Raw genomic sequence first — 22,605 nt, 5'->3', positions numbered from 1 at the left:
GGTGAGCAGAATCGGGACTTCAGGTGTAAGGGTAAATGCTCTTGATTATGTCGTGACAGAAGGCAACAACTTCCTCGGGTTAAGTAGAAATTTGAATGTTGATAATTCGTGTATTGCAATTACAGTTTAATTTACAGTACAAGAACTTTCTCCAAAATATTAACGGAGTTTAAATATGTGTTTTAAGTGTACCGCATTATGCTGCATCATTTGACCCTTCAGCTAGCAACCCCAAAGCAGTCTCTACCAGTGAATGGATCATGGTGCTGTGCCGGCTCATTCCTACGGTACCAGAGAAAATGTTGAAGCTTTCGAGTTCTGCGGTTGTCTCTAGCACAAAATCCAGCTCCTTTTCCATCCCCAAATCCCTGAAAACTCGTACGTTTTCCGGTTTGTCTCTCATCATACAGATTGCCAACTCTATGGAAAACCTCCTTATTCTTGGAACTTTGATCGGTGGATGCCTGTACTTCTTCAGAATCTGGACTAGTTCATTTGCCACTTCTCCCTCAGTGATTCTGGCTTTCTTAAACATGAGGTTTGATTCTTCGGGAGACAAGAATGTAAGAACCGGTGCTGCTAGTCCTACCATTGCTTCCTGCAGTTTGTGTTCTTCTGAAGTGATTGCTCGAAGCACCTGCAATCAAAGACAAATGAGTAAGAAATGAGTCTCTGGAGCAGAAAAAACAAACCTACAGCAACTCTAGTCACATGTTATATTCGATTTGTCAAACTTAAATGTATCAGATTCTTCGGCAAGAAAACATTACTCGTACTTAACATATGTTAGTGCTGAATAAAAGTAGAGGTAGGCAATGTAGCAAGGAAGAACTTACTGTAGGTGCTGCATTTGTAACTCCCTTCAGCTGGTGGAAACAGTTTGAGCCGTTGTAGGTGCACAGATTCCTAAGAATCCTAGCAGCGTTCACGCGAAGCAATTGATCCTCAAGAGCTTCAACGAGGTTCTCAAGTACTCCCAATTTTAATATCCGCAGACAATTATTCTTGCTCTCTAACACCAGCATAGCCAGCGCTTCTCCAGCTTTGGTCCTCACCTGTTTATTATTCTCCAGCATTCCCTTGTTGAAGAAAATGTTGAACAACTCCTTAAGAACTCCACCTGTTCCACCTACTCTCTCAGTTGCATCTGCTTCCAGTGCCAGACTCGTTAAGATTTCAATTCCCAATTCTTGCAGCATTGGATGTTTCTCTCCACATCTCAAAATATCTCTGATATTGCTGATTGTGAAAACTATCTCCGAAAGATTTCTCCTTAGGTTCTTTCCTGTGTTTCCGGTTGTGCTTGCAAGCCTCTTCACCAACTGGAGTGATCGTTTCAGCGTCAGTATCTGATCGTTTGGCATATCAGTCACTTCATTTAGAAGCCTCTCATCAGCATGTGTAAAGTCTATGATCTTGGGCAGGAGGCCTCTTGTGTTTCCAATCTTCCCACAGTTGTCGTGAACACGCGCAAGTTTCTTCAAAATAAGTAATCCCAAATGGTTGAATGTCAAGAATCCGTAGTTTGGGTGGTCAGAAATGATCCTTTTTTCACTGATCTCGTCAGCTGCACCACTTGAGCTCCTGCAGGTTTGGAGCAGAGATGAGATTGATTCCATTGCGCCGGGAACTCCAGCTACCCGAATGGAGTTTTGATTTTTGCCAGCGAGTTTTGACAAAATCTGTGCTGCTGACCTTCTGATCTCCTCCTCCTCTTGATCTGTCCAATTCAAAATCTCAACCAATCTTTCAATCACTGCAATATTTAGACCAATCTTCTGCAATGTATCATGTGAATACCGCTGGTTCATTGAAAACTGTCGAAGAATTCTCGCTCCAATGAGCTTCTCATCGGGGGAATTCGAACCCAACAAGTCTATTCCAAAAGTGACCATATCCATCTTCAAGCCATCAAAAATGCTTCCATCAATACACCTCGAATACGCATCATAAAAAAACCTCCTAACCGAAACCAACCCCGAAGGCCCCAAATCACACTCCTTGTTCACCTCCTCCAACAATTTACAATAGCTTATCATAATCTCACCGTAAGCTTTCTCCATAAGAAACAACAGAGCTTCTGCCAATGCTAACGAATAAAAAATAATAAGAGCAGACTGCCTGTTCCTCTTGTCAGTGTCCCCCTTTGCGACCTCTCCATAGTTGTGCTTCACGAGCTTCACGAGCGAAAGAGCCACGCATGATGAGGCGGACAGGAGCTGGAGCCAGTAGAGCAGCTTACTTACATGCTTCGCGCGAAAAATCCATTTCGCGTAAGGCAGGAGAGGGACTTCCGAGCTTGTCCAAGTCCGGACTATCTTCCTCTGAAGATCAGAGTTTCGCGATGACTCTGAATTTCCACTAGTCCTCGTAATGTCTCTGCTGCGTTGACTTTGTTTCCTGACCGCAAGTTTCTGCACAGGCCTGAAAAATGCTCTGATGCTGCGGATCAGGGCACTTGAACTGATTCGCAGCTCACGAAAGCTGTTGATACCAGCATCGGTTATGGACCATGTGGCCTGGTGCTGCCACTCCAGCTCATGGCTCCTGCTGAAAATTCTTGTCCCTTCTATCAGCAAAATGATCGTGATGAACCAGAAGTCGGTCTGGTCTAATACAATGGCGAAACCGCCTAGCAGAACCACAGTTGCCCAGATGAAACCGAGGGTTCCTAGGCCGGTTGCTATCTTTTCGAGCACTGCTAGACGGAGCGCGAAAAGGGTCAGCTTTTTCTCTGGTGCTGGGACTGGCTGTGCAGTTGGAGGACCAACGGAAGCTGTAGCGCTGCTGTCTGTCTTCCCAATGCTGTTCTGAGGCTCGAACACTGTGTTGATCGTGGCGCTGCTTGTTTCGTTGAAGCGGGCATGAAGAAGCTCGTCAATCTGCAAATGAATGCTTCCTTCACCTTCTCCTGAGTTATTGTGCTCAACCATGTTGCTCTCTCTCTCTCTCTCTCTCTCTCTCTCTCTCTCTCTCTCTCTCTCTCTCTCTCTCTCTCTCTGGTTTTTCAAACGTAGGGGATTAGGCGAGATTAGCTGCTCTGGATGGCGGAAACACTCGTGACCCTCACTTCCGATTCTCCTCCTCTCCCGGTCTCGATTTTGGATCAAATATGATTGTATTGCAGAAGTAGATGATAGAATTGAAGCTGTAGAAAGGATGAGGGGATGGATTTATAAACAAGGAGGGAGGAAAATGAGCTTGGGGAGCACGTTTAATCTGTGGAAATGGAGAGGAAAGAGTGAACGTCATATTTTGCTTTTGTAATTTTCCTCCTTATTTAACTCCTAAGTTTGTTATGTTTTGTTGGAAATTCAGTTTTTGCTCTTCTTCCCTTAGATTCAACGTCTCTTTCTTGCTTCCACTAATTAGTTTATTGATTAGCGTCGCAATCAAATTGGTTAGAGTAGTATTTTTTTTTTTGTTTTTTATGCGGAATCCATTTTAACAATTCTCTTAATATATTGTGAATTTTCAAGTCTAGTACATGGACAACACAAATTGGGTGTCGTGGAATACATGTGATCGTTGTACTTCACACACATGACAATCCGGATCTGATACCATACTAACCACATTGAAATATTTGAGAATTAAAAAGAAAACGAAGAAGAAAATATGAACCGTGAAAGATAAGTTTGAATCTCCTAAATTAGAGAATAACTTTCATACCATGATGATACCGTCGGTATGATATTTGAATAAAGTTAATAAGAGCAACTAATAGACACAGAAGCCCACCTACTCTCAATAAGCAAAAAGTGGCTTTTATATATAACTTTTCACTTTATCTGAAAGAAAACCAATAAGAAAGAAGGGGTGGTGCCTGCTAAAGAAATTGCTTGGTGTTTTTCTCTCAATTTTGAATTTTCCACTTTAGCTTGGAGACATTGACTTCTACTTTTTTTTTTTTTCTTTCTAAAGACATTATGTTCCCAAAAAGTCATTTCTGTAAATCACAGTCTGATTCATGTACAAAAACAATTTAGTATACATAAAAAGAAACTTTATGCACGTCAAAAATCTGTAAAAAAGAAAGACCTGAGTATTTTTCTTTTGTTTTGACGATTCTTAGAGATATCCGCATCTGTCTTTTTTATATAATAGTAGCCCCTAATCAATAATTTCCTCCTAGTCTTCCTCTTATTAGATAAACTTTCCAATGAAATGCCATATTAATATATTATGCCAACTAAGCATCTGATAATGGTTAGGATATGAGGACAAAATGTTTTTAAACTAACCAAAATTTGAGTCCTATTAATTAATTTAAAACTCCAGAGCATTTGCTCTTGCATTCGATACTTTGTGTTCAAATCTCCCTTCCTATAGTTTAATATAGATAATCGTATCGTTTATAAATAATAATAATAATAAAAAAAAAAGAATAATTATTTAAAACTCCATCTAATCATATACATGCATAAGCCAGCATAATTGTTCCTCTAAGATCAATTTATTAAAAAGATTGTGGATTTATTAAAAAGAATATTCCTCTTATGTGTAGGATTCGCAAATTAGTTGGTCATGGTTTGCAGAAAAAAGGCTTTTATTAGTTCTATCTACACATTCATTTTACTTTTGATACATTCCTCTTAATTTTCGATTGTCAAATCAAACGAATTAAAAAAGTATAACGCTTCTTTTTGGATCAAATCTTGCATAAAAGGGTTATGAGTTCATTTGTAGTTGAAGGCTCAGATGGGTCCCGCTCCCCGCTCTCCTACAATCCCTTTTGAGTTTGAGTGCACGGATCCAATTTCTGTCAAAGAGTGTTTTGGGCAACAGCTAAGCCTGAAAGGCCGTGGCTTTTAGTTTTAGTTAATTAAGGTTGCATTTGATCTTTATTGGCTTGGTTCCTTTTAGTTAATTCCACGTACGTAGAAAGTCTCGAGCCGAGTGATTTTCGGTTTATTTGGAACACGGCTACGTGATGCTACTAATTCACTAAATCATGTTACCTATAATTTATTTTCTATTAATCCACTAAATCATGTTACATGATTTTCAGCTTATTTGGAACACCTCTACATAATGATACTACGCCACTGTAGTCTGTAGCTGTATTCCTAGCCAATCAAATAGTTACAGTACTTGATTGTTTTGAGATGCCGCCACAGCTGTATCTAAGTTTTAGGTAATCTCTTCACAATAGTGGAATGAGTAGTGGAAGCAACATTTTAGAATTGGGTATTGAATGAGTCTGCTGTTTTGGGTAGATTTCAAGTTTGAAGTCATGGGTGTTCAATGAGTCCTATGGATTAGGTTAGATGCTAGAGTAAGATAATTTGGCTGTGCTAGGGGGAAGACATATTTTAGACAACTTGATCAAATTCTTCTACCTAAGCCAGGTCATGACCAATCGGTCCAATCTTCCCGTGGGGCAGCATCGAAAGTTCGAAACTATCAACCAAATCAGCTCAACACATAAAATTGAATCTTCAATTCAGACTGACTATACTATATAGAATAGCAGCAACAGTCGCTAACATACGGAAAAAAACAGGTAGCGGCATATACCAACGTTCTCAGGCCTTTTCAGAACAAACAGAATACAGCAAAAACAAGCAACACTAAGCACTTCAGGTCCCTCTCTTAGCTAAATTCCAGCTCAAAGTAGAAAACAAAAACTTAAGTGTGCCTCTAAGCTTATTAAGCTACATGATGGCTAGAGGAAGTCAACGTCAACACACATCAGCGTTTAATCTATACGAATTCAAGACAAACAAAGAGATGACAACGGGGTAGGATTGAATTATGAACTTAACCACTTAAACATCATCATGAAAAATAGCAGTCTATACATTGGAGAATTTAAAATTAAATGTATGATGCAAGATCTAATTCTGGACTATCGATACCTGACCAAGAAAATCCAACCGGTGAGCAGCTTGGGTTATGAATTGGGAAAACTATGTAGCCCATGAGCAGAAATTATTTAAAAAATAGGAACTTTATGCATGTTTAACAGGCCTAGCTACAACACAACAGATCCATGTCAATGGCTACTAGATTAGTTAACAGACTTTGCACAATGGCGCAGTAAATATTTGCATCCTTCAAGTGACAAACAAAACCACATAATTCTTTGAACCAGTTGAGCATAATATGGGGAATACCGGAATAGGCAGGTTGAGCAGACAGGTTCGGCATTTAGACCGCCATAGATGATATCTGATAGCAAGGAGATCGAAACCAGATTTCACTCTAAACATGCAAAGCTAACATAGATTGATTTCTCTAATTCACCTGTTTAAATGTCCCGCTAATATACAAAGACAGGACTTCTGTAAACGTTGAGCAAAGCCAGCGTGAAGTGAAGCATTTTGGTTTAGTATGGAGCACAATGGCTATCAAAGGGTTGTATAGCAATAAAAATATGTCACTTCTTGTTGCTTATCTCGTAACGAACTCATTTTACTAAAAGTTTGTGCCATAAACATCTCCAATGAACCTGAATATTTCGTAATCAACATACCTTCCACTAATTAGTGCATCAAATTCGACCATATCTAACACCGTATGCTTAAGGATCACTAGTGTGGATGCATGCTTAATAAAGATAACTGCGATAAAGATAATAGCTTGCTTCCAATTTCTTGAACAACACATTGTGATTCTGTGAACTGCAACTACTTAAAGCAGTTGATTTTCCTAGGTTCTAAAATTCACATTCAAATTGTTACAAAATAAACAACTTCCTATAAAACCATTAGAACTCGGATCATAGCGTGCATTCTTCCACACGCGAAACTAATCCATTCAAATTCAACAGTTTATAACTAAAATTAAAATCGAAAAACACAAATTCGACCCGCTACCACAGTTACCTCCACAGCTATATCACAGAACTCTTCTGCTGCACCTTAGCTTTCTCCGCGTCAATAATGGACTCTACCAACTTAACAGCACTGTCCAACCTCCCCTCCGCATTCACCACCACATAATCGAAATTCTTAACATGCTTCACCTCCTCCCTAGCCGTCGCAACCCTCACAAGAAGCGACTCCTTCGTCTCGGTTTTCCGGTCAATCAGCCTCTCCACAAGCTTGGCCTCACTCTCCGCCATCAAAAATATGAAAACACCCGAGTTCCCAAGAATCTTCCTCAGAGTCTGAGCACCCTGGATGTCGACTCTCAAAACGATGTCGTACCCTTTCCCCAATTCATCCCTAATCTGCTGTTTGGGAATCCCCTTGTAGTCTCCATACACCAGCGCGTACTCCAGAAGCTCGTTCCTCTCCACCATTGTCAAAAACTCGTCTTTGCTCACAAAGTAATAATCTTTGCCGTGAACTTCGCCGGGACGCATTGCGCGGGTCGTCGCCGTTACCACGAAATGCAAGTTCTCGTTGGAATCCTTGAGCTTTTTTATGACGGCGTCCTTCCCGACGCCGCTGGGGCCGCTGATGACGATAATTAGGGGGCTGGGGCTGGGCCAGAGCGGCTCGGAGCTGAAGGCCGATCCCAGAGAGGACTCCAGAGCGCGGAGGAGCTCGGAGCGGTCGGCTTTTTCGATGTGGGGAATGGGAACCGAACCGGGTCGACGGGCGTCGCCCATTTGGGAGGATAAGGGTCGGGTGTTGGAGGGAAGTGAGGGGGTAGGTTTTGGGTAGGGGCGGTGGAGGGAATTGGGGGTTGGGAGGATTTTGGGGCGGAGGAGGAGGGGGGGAGGAGGGGAAAAGCGAGAGAGAGAGGAGGTGAGGAATCTGCGAAACATCGAAAGGGAGAGAGAGAAGGGAGGAAGGTAGGTGGGGGTGCACTATATGAGGTTGGGGAAGCAGAGCATGGAATCGAAGCTCTGCGGTTATCGGTTAAAGTAGATATGGTCCTTTTTTGGGCTGAGCCTAACCAACACCAACAAGGCTTGGGGCCTTGGAAAGGATGGCAGGCGGCGGCACCGTGCAATTTCAGGGGGTGTATTATGTTTGTGTAGAGAAAAAGAAATATATGGAAGATGTCCACTATCACCTGGTGTTTCAATTTAGTAAAATATGAAATGTATTGAAACGATATGCTACGATAGTGTAAATTCATCTACACAAGTTACCTCGTTATACGAAGTTTGATAGATTTTTATAATTGCAAGTGCTTGTAGCTAAAGTTAATTAAGAACATTCGCTCATGCATCTGAAATCTCGTTTTTGAATCTTCCTTCTCGTAAGAGCAAGTCCACTCATTTTAGGAAGGCAAGGGCAAGGGCAAGGCATTGAAATTGTCCTTACTATTCACTATGAACAATAATTGCCTTTGTGCAAGTCCACTCATTTTTGGAAGAGTAAAAACAATTACTAGTACAAATATATTTTCAACCACTCACATCACGTCACGTGTCATTATCCATTAATGGCAGAGTAGTTATCAGAGGTGGTGTTGAGGGAAAGCGAAATGTGCGATCGCACAAGGTCCCAAATCCCCAAAAAAATTTCCATCTAAAATTTATATGTAATAATGCTATATATTAAAAAAAATAATTGCTTTTATTAGCATTTAAAATCTCATTGTGCATTTCCTTGTAAGTGTAATTTTTTTTTTCTTTCTAAATATAAAATTTGGAGTGTACAATGAGATATTTAAAATGCTAATAACAACACCCTAAAAACGATTTTTTTTTCAATTCTATTATATAATAATGTTATATATTCAAGTGAAACTTTCAAGTTAGAGTTTTTGAAGGTTATATTTGTAGTTCTTTTACTTATTATTTAATGACATTTATAAATTTACAATCAGTGAGTCTTAAGTTTGTTTTTATTTAAGTTATTACTTTCTAGCATCAGTACATTGTCTTGCGTTCTTCTTAGCAATAATTATTGCAGTAGGATAATGACTAGGAGGATTTGAAGGGCATTATGACATTAATATTTCCAAGGTTTAGCCAAGGCTTAGCTCAGGACCCTACTACTCATCGTATTTGATTTGGTATTGCTACCGCACAAGACTTCAAGAGTCATGATGATATTACTGAGGAACGTTTTTATCAAAATAGTTTTACCTTTCATTTCAGGCAATTAGCAATAATTTGTTTGTGGACTTCCGAAAATCTGTTTCATGTAGCTTGGCAAGGAAATTTTGATGCATGGGTACTTTTTCTAAAAAACCTATCTTAAGAAGAAGTCATTTTATAAATTTCGCACATGACTCCTAAAATCTTAAAGACGGCCCTGGTTGTTATGCAATGCCTCCATGAACCTCCCTAAAAAGAAAGGTCCGTTGTAGCTTGTAAACCTGCTCAACAAAATGTCAAAAACCAATAATTGCTTGAAGGTGTTTGGAAGAGCTACCAAATAATGCCGGTGAGCCAAGAATTTTCCTACGGATGGGCGACGTGCAAAACTCCCAAAAGAATTTTAAGCCAAAAGTACTCATATAAATCAAACTATACTTTTTTTTTTATATATATAGACCGAGTTTGATTCCCATCGATTTTCTTTTCCTTGTCAAATCGTGAAATCCTGTCCTTGGAATTTTACTATTCATTACGTATCTTGTAATTTAAATTCGTATTTCATGTTTACGTTATTTACATTAGTTAATTTTAACTCTGTTAGTTTTAGGAATTAAATCGATTAGTTATTCGGTTTGAATTTTTGTAATTAATCTTTAAAATTCGTCAACCTTTTGAAGTCACAATTAGTGTTTTTAAACAGATCTCGAAACCATGAGCTCATAGACGAAAGTCGTTTGCGAGTCCGGATTCTAATGGTATAGTTATAGACATTTGAATTGTTATTTAAATTTTAGTTTATAAATTAAGTAAACTCCCACTAGGTGGGAATGAGAACTAATCAAGGGCTTGGTTTCGACTCAATCAGTTAATGGGTTAAGTGGACCAATCAGCTAGAAGGAGAAGGGACCAATTAAAAATTAGAAAGAAAGGCAGCAGCCAATTAGGAGAGGAGAGAGAGACCCCACTTTTCCCGTCTACCATCCCCGCGCAGCAACCCGTTTTTGACCGAGCGATTTCCGGCCACTTCCACTATTTTTTCAAACGATCTTCACCCATCCAACACCTGCAAGCCCTTCCACAATCCCCCATTTACCTTATTCACCCAGATTTGAGGATTTTTAAGTCCAAAGCCGTGTAAAACAATGTGGTGAAGCGTGGAGTTTTGACAGCGATTCAGCCATTTCGGTGAGTCTAACCACCCACTACCACCTTTAATCAACTCCCCTTGGACCCAGGAACAAGACTCAACCAGTTTTAGGGGCGTTGGAGCACTGAGGAAGGAGAATCGAAGCTCACCCATTCTAGGGTTTCCGGCGGATTTAAGTGAAATTGGAGCTTTTCCCGGTCCAATCGGACTTGGTCACATGTATAAAACTTACTCTACTCGTTGAAATCTTCATTCCTGTAAAATTTGAGAATTTTTGGAAAAAGTTGAATTTCTAGCAAGTCAGGCGACGCGTGGGCCGAGGCACCCCTTGACCACCCTAAGGTACATTTGATTCCCCGATTCCATATTTGACATCCGATTAATGGAATTCTATCGTTTGAATATATTTTCGTTAAGGTCCACCACTTGAATATTCTAACAAATGACGATCCAACCGTTGGATCGCCATCAAACTTTGAGCTATTATTGTACGTAATATTTAATGACCTTAGGAACTTACAAATCGAAAATCTAGTGGTTGAATCTTATGGAGCAAGTGACGTACGATCGTAGACCCTACCTTTGAGCGACAGTTCAACTTCTCTTAAAATATTATTAAGAGGAACCTATTGAAGCTATGGTTATATGAATTATTGAAGGAATTCTAAATGTGGGCTTATACTGTGTTTAAGGCGGCGATAGAGCGTGACACCTTGATTCTCGTGCTTGGGTGCGTTAGCGCGGATCCCAGGTGAGTGACTTTAATATATGTGATATAGTTATTACCCTGAAAACTCCCATGCTAGTATACTTTGTGGATATAGCATAGATTTCTAAAATATGTTTTATGATAAATAATTGTTTTTATAAAATGTGCCATCGATCTACTTTATGAAATGTTATGTGACTTGGATATTTGAGCTGTTTATGAATTGTGTTTTAAAATATGTATTTGATTGTTTGATAAACGTGAGGGCTAGTAGAGGACTGTTACCCTTATGTCACGGGGTTAGTTGACGTCGAGTCTGCACCATGCAATGGTACATGGATGGTCCTGCTTGGTTAATTCGCGATAAAGGACAATACTATTTATGGATTGTGCTTGGTTAATCCGCAATAGGCGATCTTTATATCTTTGGTATGGCCATACACAAACTTAGGGGTGATCATGCTTGGTAATCTGCGATAGGGAATCACAGCCTAACAGATGCGTAGGAGTGACTCTGCTTGGTTAATCCCCGATAAGGGGTCACTATGTTACACCCGCCCCTGCTTATAAGGATAATTCTGTAATTCTCCCTAAAAATTTATAGAATTATCACTTTAGTCCTCATTTTTGTCACACAATCAAGATCTGAAAATTTAGTCTACTACTCTACCCTAGACTGCCACGTGGCAGCACCTTAACCCACTTCTCTTTTTCTCTTTTGTCCCCCTCCCTGCCATGTCCCTCCTTTCTTCTTTCTTCTTTTTTCTTTTTTCTTCTTTTCCTTCTTTTCTTTTGTTTGTCTGCACCTTTTTCCTCTCCTTCGAAAACTCCCCCATTTCTCTCCCCCTTCTACCCGTGACAGAGCACACACACATACACCCATAGTCGCACCTGCTTGAGGACACAACCATCATCATCATCACCAAACCTCATCTCTCTCTCTCTCCCTTGCCCGCACCATCGTGAGGAGGTAGGAATCCCAGCAACTCCGGCGAATTTAGTTGTTTTTCCGGTTGGGTAAGCATGGTTTCTTCCTTTTTAGTCAAGTTAGATGTTGGTTAAATGTGGTTACTGAGATGGGTTCATGAATTTTCAAGGTTTTGGAGAGTTTTTGGCACGGGTGAAGGCTCACCCAGATTTTCTGGCGAGTGTGTGTTTTCCTAGGGAATTTCCGGCCATCACAGGCCGTTTCACGGCGAACCCAAGGTATAAAATTACTCCTCTCGTCTAGTGCTTCATTTTGGTACCTAGAGTGGGGTCTAGTTCACGTGTTTGAAGTTGGCCGGAGCTATGGAAGCTCCGGTGTTCTTCTCCGGGCACCCAGGCCTTCGGGCCATCTCCCACACCCACGGGCCTTAGGCCTGATTTGGGTCTTTGGCCCAATACCCTCACCCTTTCCTTTTTTTTATTTTTAGTTTATTTCATTTAAAAACCCAAAGGCCTTAGGGCCTTGGTTGCAGCCCAAACCCATTCCCCTTTTTAATTAGGCCTTGGGCCGTGAGGTTCAAAAACCCAAACCCAACCCACTTAAAACCCTAGCCCAAAACCCTAACCCAAAACCCAGTGACCCGTGACCCATTGACCTTTGACCCGTTGACCGTTGACTGGGTCAACGTTGCCTTTTGACTTTGACTATTCAACTGTCAACGTTGACTTTGACCGTTGACTTTTTGAGTTTTCGTGCGGGGACCCTCCTAGGCTAATTTTGACGTTCTGAACCCGTTTCTGATGTCCGTTTTCTCAAATTCAATCGTTTGAGTAGAGTTTGACTGAAAGTACTCAATTATGTGTTTAGGTGCGATTCTTAGCGGTGATTCTGTTATTCCTGTTTGGTACGGCTTGCACCATCGGTGTACGGTGAGTGGACCCCTTCTAAAAATGCATGTTTTAATGGTAGAATTGCATACACAGAAAAGCATGACTTTACGATTATGTTTTATGAAACGTTTTGAGATAACATGTTTACTAAGGCTAGTTTGAATTATTACTATTTTTCCTATAACCCATGTTCTTATAGAATATCTGATGGATGACGATATGATATTTAGAACACTTCTTTATAGTATAGATGATGGATGACTTTATACTATGAAGTTGATTTTCAATATATGTATGTTCACTGGTTTTGTACTTACCTAGTGGTCCTTTCCGCTACGGGACGTAGGGATATGTCCGGTCCTTCCCGGGCGACGATTTGGTGTTGGCATAGGGCCTGGAGTGTGTTTTCCTTTGACTGTCTGCTCAGAGACGGGGAGCCGGCAAGGGGCCTGAAGTGCATTTTCCTCTGACTGTCTGCTCAGAGACGGGGAGCCGGCATGGGGCCTGAAGTGTTATATCGGACATTCACTAGTGATTACTATTTTATGCGATTTATGATTTGAGACATTGCACGACATGCTAGATTTCGGAAAACCTATGTTTCTTATTATATATGTGTTTTCATAAAACCTGGGGGTTAGTACGTTGATAACTGTTTTACTATTATTGTACATATAAACTTGGTCCACTCACCTTTGTTTTGCGCCCCCTTCAGGACCTAGGAACGAGGATTACGACTTGAGCTACGAGGCGTTCCCCTACCAGTGATTTGTGTCGTATTCGCTCCGCTTCACCATATTTTGTAATAGCACTTCTTGATTTTAGTTCTGCTGGTACTCTGTATTAGACTTATGCTCTGGACGTGCTGTGTGTTTACCTAATTTCAATATTTAGAAGTTGAACTTTTATTCGTGTTTTTAGTCTTTATTGCGTACTTTAGTTTATTTCTTAGTTTTTGTTTAAATTAAATGGCTTTCATCACCCTTCGGGTGACGGCCAGCACGTGACCATCTCGATGTCCCTAGGACCTCGGGGTCGGGGCGTGTCACACTGCCTACTTGGTTACTGCAAGGAATGGCTCTGCTTGGTTAATCTGCAATAGGGGCCACTTCCTGTTTGGTTACTTATGTAGGCTTCGGACGAACTGCGTCACTCTAGCCCTAGTTTTTAGTGTTTCCGTGAACTATAGTTTTGAGAACCTTGTGTTTTGATTTAGAAACACCGTTGGATGTTTGGGTGCCTCATTCGGAGATTTTAGAGACTTGATATTGATTTCTTACAAATGAATTATATTCGAGGTTTATAAACTGTGATTTATGGCTGGTTTTATTATTATTATCACATACTTTGCATTATTGTCACTCACACGAGCTTCGCAGCTTATCCGGGTTGTTGTTTGCCTAATGCACCATTCCGATGGTGTAGGCACTGATCATACAGGTGACAAGTCTGAGTAGATTCCGAGAGGTCCGTAGGTGGGGGTAGCGGTGCAGTTATCGGAGACTTAGAGCGTTAGGGTTACCCTTTATCCTCTCTTGTACTTTATTTTTTGGGACTTTCTTTTGAGCACCTCGGACTTGATCCTAGTCTAGGGAGGGTTGTGTTTCTTGTTGGAGTGTACATAGCCACCCTCATAATTATTTTGGGTTATTTGTTAAAGTATTTCATTTTGTAACTTATGACATATTCAACGAACGTTACTTCCTCTTGTCACATGTCGATTCTTGACGTATGTCGAGATCTGGGCATGACATAAATAACTATTTAACCTACTAATGCTATAGCTCTACTAAAATAATAACGATAATAACTAGTCTTTGTTGAAATATCCCACATTGGGCAGAGACAGAGAAAAAGAAGAGACTAAATATCCTAACCCCACTCCAACTAATACATAGACTTTTTATGATAAAATCTTACACCTGAAAGAAGTAGCAAAACTACAATGAGTGCATTGGATGCAAGGAGTTTTAGTTTTTCCTCCCTTTTTTTTTTTTTTCTTTTTTTCTATCGGCCTCCACCCCCAACTAGCTCATCTCATGCCAATCTCCCCTTTATAGGAACAACTATTTTTTCCTTGATTCCTCTTATCTTTTTTCTTCTCGAGCTCAAAAGAAAATCTCGATTAAACACAATACCTAAGTTAATCTTTTATGATTTATTGAGCCTAGTGTTAATCTCATTTTGAATATACTAAGTAAGAGTGTACAACTTGCTATGCTTTCATTAAGGATTGTCAAATTCATTTTCCACTTTTGACAAAAGATCTCCTCTATTCTTGTTTGCCGTGTGTTTAACTCATAATCTTGGTGTATAATACGACCTTTCAGAAGTATGATAACAAATCATGCACAATATAAAATGAAAGTATGATTAACTTCTAGACGCTTATTTACTATGACCCTAACAATAACAAAGCATTTTTCTATTAAGTGGGGTCGGCTATATGAATCCTAAAAAGCCATTCCACTCGGTTCTGTGAAATGTCTTTCGTTAGATCCAAGTATTCTAAGTCCTTTTTTAGAGTCTCTTCTAAAGTCTTCCTAGGTCTTCCTCTACCCCTTTGGCCATGAACCTCTGTTCCTTAATCGCATCTTCTAACCGGAGCGTTAGTAGGCCTTCGTTTCACATGTCCAAACCACCATAACCGATTTTCTCTCATCCTTCCTTCAATTTTGGCTACTCCTACTTTACCTCGGATATCTTCATTCATAATCTTATCATTTCTCATGCGCCCACACATTCAATGAAGCATTCTCATCTTCACTACACCAATTTTATGTACATCTTGATGCTTCACTGCCCAACATTCCGTGCCATAAAGCATTGCTGACCTTATTGTCATCCTATAAAATTTTCCCGCTTATTTACTATGACCCCATTGTTATAAAATTCTGACTCCATCACCAATTGTGCAGGTGGTAATTAATAAGTTGGTGACAATATCAGTATTGTTGAAAGTGGGCCCTTGACTCGTCTCTTTGATAATTTGACAGTCTCTCCCATATGCTTACGCGTGTAAGAAATTAGTTTTTTTATGTTAAAATCATGTTTTTTCGGTTTTTAATATAAAAAACTGATTTATATTTTCTTGTTAAAGAATTGCTCAAAAAAGGAAATGAAGCCACACGTAAACCACCCACTACGCGTATTAGAATTGTCTTTGTAATACCTAGTCCTACCACGCGTATTAGAAATGTCTCTGTAAGTCGTCTGTGTGTGTGTGTATATATTAACGCCCAGCCTCGTTTCTCATGATTCAGTCCAGTTTTCGCAACAGTGCCCTCTTTATTCTCTCTATCATATATCTTAGCCATGGGAGTAGCCATGTCTGCAACTTATACTCCCATATCTACAGCTAAAAGCTCAGACGACTGCGAGAATCCCGATTCCGTACCCATTTCTGCAACTAAAAGCACTCTGTTATCAGCGTGCGATAAAATATTTTGGGTCTTGATGCTTGCTCTTTTTCTCATAGCTTTTGCTCTTCTCATTGGGCTCAGGGTGTCGTCCGAAATAAGTAGTTCGGGGTACAAATGCCCCGACTTCACCGTCAACGGCGCTCATCTCACCCAGTTCGATTACAGCGAGAGCAACCGTACTCTCTCCTACAACCTCGCCCTCAACATCACCCTCACAAACCCTAAGAAGAAACTCTTCCTCGGGTTGATTGACGTCAAAGTCAGTGCATACTATCAAGACAAGAGAATTGGGCAGGTGACTTTGATGGATCGGTCGATGTCGTTGACACCCAAGAACACAACCGTTTTTCAGAATGTAATCGTTCAAGGGCACGATATGTTGTTCGAGCAATATCAATCTGTGACCCGCCCTGCAGCAGCTGAGCTTTATAGTATCGACGTGGTCATTGCTTTCCAGGACATGTATACCGTTCAGCGGGGTGAGGTCATCTACAATCTGAGGCTTCCTTTGAGTTCCAATGGAACATATTGGGATGCTGACAAGACTACAAACTGCTCCATGTAAGAGAGAGGCCAATATCAAATTAATTCAAGTAAACAAGCATTAGATGAGAAATTTGTTGTTTGAAATTAAAAATTGGCTAAGTCTCATTTCTGGTTCCTGTAGTTTAGCTGTTGTTCACTTTTGGCTCCCGTGTTTTTAATTGTCTCAATGTAAGTCCTTATAGTTTAGCAAACGATGCAATTCAAAGATATTTTAATGAAATGTGCCACTACAGGCATGGGCATTCTAGTCATTTCAAGAAAATTTAGGACGCCTTCATCTCCTTTTGGCATGTTTAATAAATTGGAAAACAATAAGGAAGAGTTGAACAAACTAACAGGTGGCCATGTGGCTAGGAGGAGAATTGAAGGTATTAGACGCGCAAACCACCCATGTGAGATCAGAATGCTTTATTCTATAAGGCTATAAGGCTATTGTAGGGACATAAAATATTCAGACTAACAGGAATACGTCATGTGTACAACTTATCAAATATGATTATTCTGTCCTTAACAACATACTTAGTCAAACTCTAATAGGCCACATTCTCTACGAGGCCTTAAAAGTCCACAATCAAGGCCCCCATGCCCAATTCATCGTCAACGGTCCAACTCGATCGCCATGCGACATACACAAATTACCCTCATATGCAATAGGTTTGCCTATCCTTATCTTAGCAGAGCAAGACTATCTGAAGCATATTCTCGAAATCTCAAGAATATTCCTCCATCGGTTTGCATACTAGATAACACTCTGCCAACAGGTTCAAAGAATCTAGACACTAAGGTTAACTCCTCAATTCTCTTTAAATAGCCAAGGCAGCCACTTTATTTTGGTAATCAAGAACTCTCACCACGCCCTTATTGCTTCCTACAATTTCTATGACTTAAGCATCGAAGACCCTTTGGATAATACCACCCCGGTGTTGGTCCAACTCTGTTTGTCTCTTTTCTTTGTGTGTGTATGTTTTCGACAATTCAATCCTGGGTGAAAATTTGCTCCCATTTGTGACTTAATTTGTTTTCTAATTATTGGTATTTGTTCAAGGAAGAATTTGCTCCCATGGATGCTTTATATCAGACCATACAAGTAGTATTTCCACGTTTCCCTTGCCTACTTTGTGTTCTCAATATATATAGCTTTGTTTAGCTACTAGCAAGATAACCAGAAAAGAATTGTGGCTTTGTTTAGAGTTTTTGCTGGGTTGATGTGGATGTTGTGCAATTGCATAGGATAATGTTAGAGAGATTAAACTTATAGATAAAATTTTGTAAACTAAATGATATGAAAATTACTGATTGAATTATTACTTAATCATTGATAAACGTGATCATTCCTATTGGTGACAAATCATTTTATTTATAAATTTTGTCTACAAATTTACAAATGGACGGAAAATGTTAAATGTCCTTGAATTGCGTCATTTACTAAATTACAAGGACTTAGAGACATTGAAACCAGTGACCCAAAATGAACTTCAACTAAACCATTACAGGACCAAACTTGAGATTTGACCTTAAAATTACTTTCCAAATTTATTTCTACATCAGAAACAAATTGCTGATTTATGCTTTTAAAATGATTGAAAGTATTTTTAGAGAAAATGTTTTTGAATTCCAGAAATATTTAAGTGTTTTTCTAAAAGAAGAACCAATTTTGTGTTTCTTCCGGGAAACACTTTAAGTGCTATTCATGAATTTACTAACATATTTACTAAGAATTGTTTCCAAAAATATTTTCATCAAAAACGCTTTCAGTCATTTTAAAAGCATATCCACATTCTTCTTTCAAAAATTAAAATTAAAATGCTAAAGAGACTTTTTCAAAAGTAAAACTCTGCATTTTAATACAATATTTTATAATGTGGGCACAAAAATTAAAATTAAATTGTGAAGTAATATATAGTTTATAGAGAGTCCCGCTCTCATAGAGTCTCATTAGGATTTCTCAAATTAAAAAGTATTTCCCACATGAGAAAATGAGTGTTAATGTTATTCTGATTGTTATTTCTTTTAATTGCTTATTTTATTGACATATTTAATTGCTTAATCAATGTTATTCTGATTGTTATATGTTGTCGTCTTGTTTCCTTAAAAGTAAGAACTCGAACCTCATTCCAACCTTATAAAAACCATTACCCCCACTCAATCAGAATCAAAATATTAATCTCACCACGGTCACCCCATCCACCGCCAACCCACCACGAACCCACATCGCCGCCGCCCGCCAATTCTGTTCTCGCGCTCCAACCCTTCCGATCCTCAAGTTTGGACCACCAACTCCAACCCCAAAACCCCCCAATTTTACATTCCAACACTGTTCAATCAAAACCCTAATTCCAAATACAATCCAACCCCTTTAACAATTTCCCTCCCTGAGAAACCCCAGAACATCAAAATCGATCCTTTTCGCCCCACCGGCCAGTAATTGTTAATGGACAGAATCGGGGTCCGCAATGAAGCTTTAAAACACAGCTCGTCCCCACCGCCGCTGGCTCCGCCGGTTACGTGCTCGACGTCGTGCACGGAGACCGTAAATGGGTGCCACGAGTTTAAGATCAGTGGGTACTCCCTTGCCAAGGGTATGGGAATCGGTAAGTACGTCGCCTCCGATTCGTTTGTGGTGGGTGGGTACACGTGGGCTATATATTTCTACCCGGATGGCAAGAGCGTTGAGGACCACGCCGGGTATGTGTCGGTGTTCATAGCTCTGGCCAGCGAGGGCACCGACGTCAGGGCGTTGTTCGAATTGACGCTTTTGGATCAGAGCGAGAGGCAACGGCACAAGGTGCATAGCCATTTTCTGAGGATGCTCGATGGCGGTCCTTATACGCTTAAATACCGCGGAAGCATGTGGTATGCATTGTGAATTACTCTTTCGATGTATAATTTTGTTTAAGTTGTATGTATATATGTCTGTATTGGATTCTGATTGCATATTGTGTGTTTAAAAGTGCGAAAATTTTCCTTGAATTGGTTAAACGAATGATGTTGTAGGTTTGAAGTTTAACCATTTTAGTTCGACTTCCGCCACAAACTTAAAGCTCCTTGAATGCAATTCGGAGATAAAATACCTCATAAAATTTGTTTAAATGTAAAGAAAGTAAAAGACCAAACAGTATTATCTTCTCTTATATGGTCTCGTCTGACAACTGGATAACCACTTAAAAGTTTTGGCCATTGTTTGCAGAGTGTATTATGTACTTCATGTTTTGGCAAAGCTGTCATTAGCATTGCTAGTGAGCATTGCAAAACACCGTAATTGTTTGGGCCTGGATTTCCGCAAATAAATATAGCGTATACGACATAAATTGTTGCCTGTAATGCTGTGGGTGAAAAACATAACTGGGTTCAACTTTTGGATGTTGCAGGGGTTATAAACGCTTCTACAAAAGAAGTCTTTTAGAGGGATCGGACTACCTTAAAGATGATTGCCTTATAATAAAATGTCGTGTTGGTGTTGTTAAGACGAATACAGAAGGACCTAAAACATACAATATAGCAGAACCACCTTCCAATATTGGCCAGCATTTTGGTAAGCTTTTAGAAAGTGGGAAGTTGACTGATGTAAGTTTCAAAGTTGACGAAGAAGTATTTGCTGCCCACAAAGTGGTGCTCGCAGCACGCTCGCCTGTGTTCAAGGCACAACTTTTTGGTCCATTAAAAGATAAAAACACTGATTTCATAATAGTTGAAGACATTGAAGCTCCCGCATTTAAGGTACTCTTGCTCTCTCTGTATGAAGGCTTCTCTTCCGCTGCACGTTTTGTTCCCCCCAGCAAAAGCGTTAATAGGTGTATAACTGTTAAAATGAATGGGGAATATGCTTTGATTTTCGTTTTTGACGCATATGGCTGAGAAATCAGTTTCAAACTTTAGCAGAAGTTTGATTGTCCCAAAGAAAGTGTTCATGTTATGGTATGAAGCAGGACATTTCTATAGGAAGCACAAACTAGGAGATCATATACATGAATTTTTTCTGCCTTTATCACCAATTTAGTAAAGCTGTTCATGCTTTTTTATGACTTTATTTTGTTGTTTATATGGATTGGTGGGTGTGCTTAGGGATAAATACTCTCTTCTTCAATTCAAATTACAGTCTTAAATCATATAGTAACAGATGATAAAGGAGATGTCATTTTTGTTTATTAGCTTTATATTTTGACTGCAGACTTCAATGTGTACAAGAGAATTAGTTTCATTGTGGCTGATTATACATGTTACCTATTTGCAGCTCTTTTTTGTTCTAAAATGTGAGTTTTTATTTGCTGAAGGATAAGAAGTTCATAGTAATGCAACCTTCAAGTGTGTATCTGATGCAGCTAGGTGTTTTGTTTTTGCATTATGGCATTGTTCAACTATGAAACACATGTATTAAATTAACTTAATTCAAATATTTAATGGAAACGTATCTACCAAGTATTTCATTGTGTTACTTCTGTCTTTGTTATTTTACTGCATATTTAGCATTGGCATTGACAATGCCCTGTTCCCTCTTCAATACATCTTTTATGCACAGAAGACGGTTGCTAACAGTTTGATTGATTTCTGCTATTCTAGTAAAGGGAACATATGAGTTTGATTGATTTCTTGTTTTGGATTTCTGCAGGTATTACTTCACTTCATCTACTGGGATTCTCTACCAGACTTGCAAGAGCTTGTGGGGCTGCTAAATTCAAGCTGGGCGTCTACAGTAATGGCCCAACATCTTCTGGCAGCGGCTGATCGCTATGCCCTCGAGAGGCTCAAACTGATGTGTGAGGCTAAACTTTGCGAAAATGTTGCCATAAATAATGTTGCAACAACGTTAGCCTTGGCAGAGCAACACCAATGTGAACAACTTAGAGCTGTATGCCTCAAATTTATTGCAGTGCCCGAAAATTTAAGAGGTAAACTTTTTTCTTTATCCGATTTGTTCTGACTGTTAATATTTCTAGACAGCTATTTTTTAAAATAGAAAAATCGTCCATTGTTGATCTCCCAGTGTTCCTCGATTCTTCAGTATCTTCTTTTTTCGTTCAAATATGAGAACTTCTCTTGCAGATTGGGGAGGGGACTTCCATTTTGTGGTGGTTTGGGTTTGGTTTTGAATTAAAGAGGCTTCACTTGTTGGTTGGAAAATGAGAACTTCTCAGGCATATATTTTTCTTTTCATTTACTCTAATAATGCGGATTGAATGTCTGTGTTGCTGTCTGTTGAATAACTTTATATTGACAAGAAGGCTGGTAAATTGTTTTCAGCTGTGATTGAAACTGAAGGATTTAACTACTTGAGGGAAAGCTGCCCTTCAGTCATCACCGAGCTACTGCGTTACGTTGCAAGTAGTGGTGATCATTCTTTTGTTACTTCTGGGTACGGGAAAGGGAACTTATTAGACGGCACTGATGGGAATGGAAGGCGAGTTAAGGCAAGGTTGTATTGATTTGGAAAATAAGCAATTAGAAGAATAAAATAAAAACAAGAGCTTTCTACGATGCATATTTTGTACTGCACTGGCTAATTCTTCGAAAAGAAGGATTAGTGGTTAGTTGGTTTTTTGTTTGTTTGTAATATCTCGTGTTGTCGAGGATCTGTTGGTGATGTAGTTTGTAAACCTCGGATGATGGCTGGCTGTAGTATGTGTGCATTTTTTCTTGGTCCAGATTGGAGTTGTCGTTTTTATAGATGATGAAAAATGGCAGCATCTTTACTATTATCACTTTTTGTGCTCTGTTATCCCTCTCGTGTGATTGAATATGTAGAATTTACGAAGTTATGTCATTCGATTTCGTCAGCTTTGATACTATATATATTGACATGTTGATTGTTTTATGAGGATTCATCGCGCATGTTTTGCTTGAGGAGATCAAAGTTTAATAAATTTAGATACAAGTGAGGTTTTCTAAGCGCGTCCCGACTCCCAGAATTTCAGACTGCTGAAAATTAAGAATCGCTTTATGGCTCGTTTGGTGACAGATTTTTTTTCATTTTTTCCTTCACCATGCCATGAGCATTGAAAGTTATCCAACAATTTGA

At 39.5% G+C, this 22,605-nt stretch overlaps 3 protein-coding genes and 1 long non-coding RNA gene across 4 annotated transcripts; 2 read left to right on the top strand and 2 right to left on the bottom strand.

Moving 5' to 3' along the window:
• Nucleotides 1–58: 58 nt before the first annotated feature.
• LOC137737343 (uncharacterized) lies at nucleotides 59–3,265 on the bottom strand. The gene is made up of 2 exons (XM_068476792.2): nucleotides 837–3,265; nucleotides 59–637 (listed from the first exon to the last, which is right to left on the bottom strand). The coding sequence occupies exons 1-2, from the start codon at nucleotides 2,931–2,933 to the stop codon at nucleotides 197–199; spliced, it is 2,538 nt and encodes an 845-aa protein (XP_068332893.2). The 5' UTR covers nucleotides 2,934–3,265; the 3' UTR covers nucleotides 59–196.
• A 3,302-nt stretch (nucleotides 3,266–6,567) lies between these two features.
• LOC137737861 (guanylate kinase 3, chloroplastic) lies at nucleotides 6,568–7,972 on the bottom strand. The gene has a single exon (XM_068477429.2). The coding sequence runs from the start codon at nucleotides 7,718–7,720 to the stop codon at nucleotides 6,839–6,841; it is 882 nt and encodes a 293-aa protein (XP_068333530.1). The 5' UTR covers nucleotides 7,721–7,972; the 3' UTR covers nucleotides 6,568–6,838.
• A 4,486-nt stretch (nucleotides 7,973–12,458) lies between these two features.
• On the top strand, nucleotides 12,459–13,538 carry LOC148691910 (uncharacterized). The gene is made up of 2 exons (XR_015955312.1): nucleotides 12,459–12,663; nucleotides 13,340–13,538. It is a non-coding gene; the product is annotated as an uncharacterized LOC148691910 (long non-coding RNA).
• A 5,036-nt stretch (nucleotides 13,539–18,574) lies between these two features.
• LOC137736505 (BTB/POZ and MATH domain-containing protein 2) lies at nucleotides 18,575–22,363 on the top strand. Its single transcript, XM_068475768.2, has 4 exons — nucleotides 18,575–19,445; nucleotides 19,961–20,309; nucleotides 21,199–21,478; nucleotides 21,831–22,363. Exons 1-4 carry the CDS (start codon nucleotides 19,024–19,026, stop codon nucleotides 22,010–22,012), a joined length of 1,233 nt encoding a protein of 410 aa, XP_068331869.1. The 5' UTR covers nucleotides 18,575–19,023; the 3' UTR covers nucleotides 22,013–22,363.
• The last annotated feature ends 242 nt before the right edge of the window (nucleotides 22,364–22,605 follow it).

This window comes from Pyrus communis, chromosome 13 (assembly GCF_041283825.1).
Source record: "Pyrus communis isolate YQ-2024b chromosome 13, ASM4128382v1, whole genome shotgun sequence".
Taxonomy (NCBI): Eukaryota; Viridiplantae; Streptophyta; class Magnoliopsida; order Rosales; family Rosaceae; genus Pyrus; species Pyrus communis.
The sequence above is the reverse complement of the archived record's forward strand: the minus strand, read 5'-3'. Positions and strand labels throughout refer to the sequence as shown.